At 37.8% G+C, this 3,401-nt stretch overlaps 2 protein-coding genes across 2 annotated transcripts; both read right to left on the minus strand.

Annotated features, from left to right (window-relative positions):
* Positions 1-1,280: 1,280 nt before the first annotated feature.
* LOC143262688 (death-associated inhibitor of apoptosis 1-like) lies at positions 1,281-2,199 on the minus strand. Its single transcript, XM_076528238.1, has 4 exons — positions 2,190-2,199; positions 1,968-2,092; positions 1,553-1,899; positions 1,281-1,482 (listed from the first exon to the last, which is right to left on the minus strand). Exons 1-4 carry the CDS (start codon positions 2,197-2,199, stop codon positions 1,470-1,472), a joined length of 495 nt encoding a protein of 164 aa, XP_076384353.1. The 3' UTR covers positions 1,281-1,469.
* On the minus strand, positions 2,189-3,046 carry LOC143262687 (uncharacterized). The gene is made up of 2 exons (XM_076528237.1): positions 2,370-3,046; positions 2,189-2,297 (listed from the first exon to the last, which is right to left on the minus strand). The coding sequence occupies exons 1-2, from the start codon at positions 2,899-2,901 to the stop codon at positions 2,245-2,247; spliced, it is 585 nt and encodes a 194-aa protein (XP_076384352.1). The 5' UTR covers positions 2,902-3,046; the 3' UTR covers positions 2,189-2,244.
* Positions 3,047-3,401: the final 355 nt, after the last annotated feature.

Below are 3,401 nucleotides of genomic sequence, written 5' to 3' on the forward strand. Positions count from 1 at the left end.
AAATCCCGGTACAACGACGACCTTGAAGAATTATGCGAGTCTGAACATTACGAAGAACAACGCGCTGTCCAACGCAGGCTGGATGTACAGGAACGATGATCAACGGAGGAAAAATCTCATCGCAACGCCTACGAATTTTCGAAATTTCAACTTTTGCGTGCGTATGAACACATTGCTAGGCTTCTGCGAAGATTACAAACGCGTTGTAATAAATGCTCGGCACGAATTGATTTTGATTCGCGCGCGCAACGACGCTAACGCGCTACGAAGCTGGTCCGACAATGTGAAACCTGTCCTGGATTTGTATAAAATTCAATGGAGAATGCCACACGTCGCTTTGGATGAAATACACAAGTTGTCGATGCTGCGTATTCTTGAGAGCGAAAGATCGATCAGCATGAGTTTCCGTTCGTGGGAACTGTACGAATATCCGATGCTGCAAACAACCACGAAGCACACGTGGGCGATAAAAACGGCTCCGCAAATGGAAAAACCGCGATACGTGATATTCGCGTTACAAACCGAAAGGAAAAATGATTTAAAGAAAAACGCTACCCAATTCGATTCCTGCTTCTTATCTAATATTCGACTTTACTTGAACTCGGAAATGTATCCCTACGACGATTTGAACATCGATTTCGAAAAGGATAAGTACGCGTTGCTCTACGACATGTACGCGAAATTTCAAGAGTCCTATTATGAAAAAAACGACGGTGAGGTGTTACTGAATACAATCGATTTTCTACTGTATGGACCGTTCGTAGTCATCGATTGCTCGCGACAAAACGAAGCGCTGAAAAATGCGACCATCGACGTGCGAATCGAATTCGAATGTCGAAAGGATGTCCTACCTTCGACGGCTGCATACTGCTTGATGATACACGACTGCATCGTGGAATACAACCCGTTGACGAGCATTGTTAGAAAAATTATATAAATGCGAAAAATAATATTGTAAACTAATACGATTTTTTGAAAAATATACATGCCCTATCATAAAAATGTTCTCTCTTCACCCCCCTGAACGAACCGCTAACCGAATAGCTACAATAAGAAAATAACTATAATTTTTAGGGAAATTTTGGATAGGATTGTGGGTATTTTAAAAAAATGTATATTAATATATGTTAAATAAATCCTTTTATTAAAATCCTTTTTACTACAAATTTTAAAACATGATCGACATCAATATATATATAATCTTCCTCTTCTTTCGCAAGAAATAACTATAATTTTTAGGGAAATTTTGGATAGGATTGTGGGTATTTTAAAAAAATGTATATTAATATATGTTAAATAAATCCTTTTTATTACAATCTTTTTTACTAAAAATTTTGAAACATGATCGACATCAATATATATATATATAATCTTCTTCTTCTTCTTTCGCCAACGCGTCGCGTTGATGGCAATCGCAAGCTTTCTCCTCCTCCTCCTCCTCCTTCTCCTCCTCCTTCTCCTCCTCCTCCTCAGGATGACGCTCTTAATTTAAAAAAATCATTATTAAAAATAAATTTTAATTTCTTTTTAAAATAACATTTGTTGTACATACCTCTTCTCATCCATGGTATAATCGTAGATTCCGCACTCGTCCACACCGCTTCTTGATGATGATATCGACATGATTGTGGGATGAGCATCGATCGGCACGTTGCCACAATTTTCCCCCAGTACATATGGGCAGTTTCTGGACCAGAAGTGATGCTCCGACATAGCCCTGTCGTTATGTTGCCACCGATGCAATTCGATGTCGCATGCAAAACATGCGACAAAATCGTCTTGACCCAGATAGTAAAATCCTGCGGCTGCAAGCTCCTCCGGCTGAATATACTCAATTGGCCAGAATTCGAAACTTCGAAGTCTATCCTCCTCGCGTCGATAGTCCATCATTATCTCTTTCTGCAAAGAAAAAGGTATCGTGGAAATGAAAAAAATAATAGTAACTAAAAAAGGAAAAAATACGTTACCTTCCATGAACTACTTCCAAAGGACGCGCTCCTCGCTGAGGGCACAGTGATACTGAGCCGTTGATTGCAATCGCAATCTTCCGCGTCCTCCTCCTCCTCCTCCTCCTCCTCCTCCTCCTCCTCCTCTTCAAGAAGACCCTGTTAATTAAAAAATAATCATTATTAAAAAATAAATTTTAATTTTTTTAAATTTTAATTTTTTTAAATAATTATTACACATACCTCTTCTCATGGTAATCGCAAACCGCCTCTTGCTTAAACTTTGTATTAAATTTTTTTATTCGTCGTTTGACGTCACCACCTTCGACGCTGATAATCCATCTTCCCTCTCTAAAAAGAAGATGTAGTAGAAAGACAATGAAAATCATTTTTGTAAATAAATAAATAAAAAGAAAAAATTACCTTTTAATTTAAGCAGCCATTCTCTAAAAACGCGAACCTCACTCAAACAGCAATGATATTTTTTACTTGATTTTCTCTTCGATATCCAGCAATGCAGCCTGCACGGGCTATTGAATTTCCCATATGACGGGTCGGTTATTAAAATATCGTATTTCGGGCAACCAAAATCCTCCAGATTTCTTAATCTCATTCCAATTTTTAATAAAATATCCCGTTCAATATTTCCCCCTTTATACCCAATTATGGGGTTTTTATATGACCGTGTGAATTCTCTTATAATATACTTGATATCCTCGCCCCGATAATTAATTTTACCGCTAAAATTTTTAAATGGTATTCCATGGACGAAGTTTGTTACGTACCATACACCTTTGCGATCTTGCATTGTTAAATCATTATAATTGTAATCTAGCTTAAACTCAAATAACTCACTCTCACCAGAATGAACATTAACAATGGCAAGTTCTTTACAAATAAATTTTTTTTCAATACTAAACCCATCCATGTCTATAATAAAATCGACCGCGAACATCTTTAAAGATATACACGCACTTCTCTTGAAAAAACTTGGTCGTCACAATGTGCACACAGTATGGTAGCCGTTTAACGCACGTCGTGTTTCGGCAACCTATTTATTAGCATGCATACATGCACTTCTCTCACATCGTTATAATACATCTCTCTCCAAAAAGGATAAAGCAGAAAAAATACATCTCTCTCTCTCTCTCTCTCTCTCTATCCGCATCGTTAAAGAAAAACCGGATAAGGAGACTTCCAAAATCACTAATCATGGAAAGGATGTGGCAACAAACCGTTGCAAGGCAAAAAATACATCTCTCTCCGTCCATATCGTCCATAAGAGAAAAACTGATGCAAAAGAGAACAACCGCTGCAATGCATCCATCTCTCTCGCTCTCTACAATATTCCACCGAGATAAAAAAACCATACTTTAAGAAATCTCAACGAGACCAAAATCACGGGTAAAGCATCCGCGAGTCTCTCCGGATACAAAACCACAAAACTTCTATAAA

The sequence above is a fragment of the Megalopta genalis genome, unplaced genomic scaffold, assembly GCF_051020955.1.
Source record: "Megalopta genalis isolate 19385.01 unplaced genomic scaffold, iyMegGena1_principal scaffold0179, whole genome shotgun sequence".
Classification (NCBI taxonomy): Eukaryota; Metazoa; Arthropoda; class Insecta; order Hymenoptera; family Halictidae; genus Megalopta; species Megalopta genalis.

Coding starts and splice junctions, on each gene's coding strand:
- LOC143262687 (XM_076528237.1), bottom strand. CDS start 2,901: ATGTTCGCGGTCGATTTTATTATAGACATGGATGGGTTTAGTATTGAA. Junction 2,298..2,369: donor ATGGCTGCTTAAATTAAAAG/GTAATTTTTTCT, acceptor TCTTCTTTTTAG/AGAGGGAAGATGGATTATCA.
- LOC143262688 (XM_076528238.1), bottom strand. Junction 1,900..1,967: donor TTGGAAGTAGTTCATGGAAG/GTAACGTATTTT, acceptor TTTTCTTTGCAG/AAAGAGATAATGATGGACTA.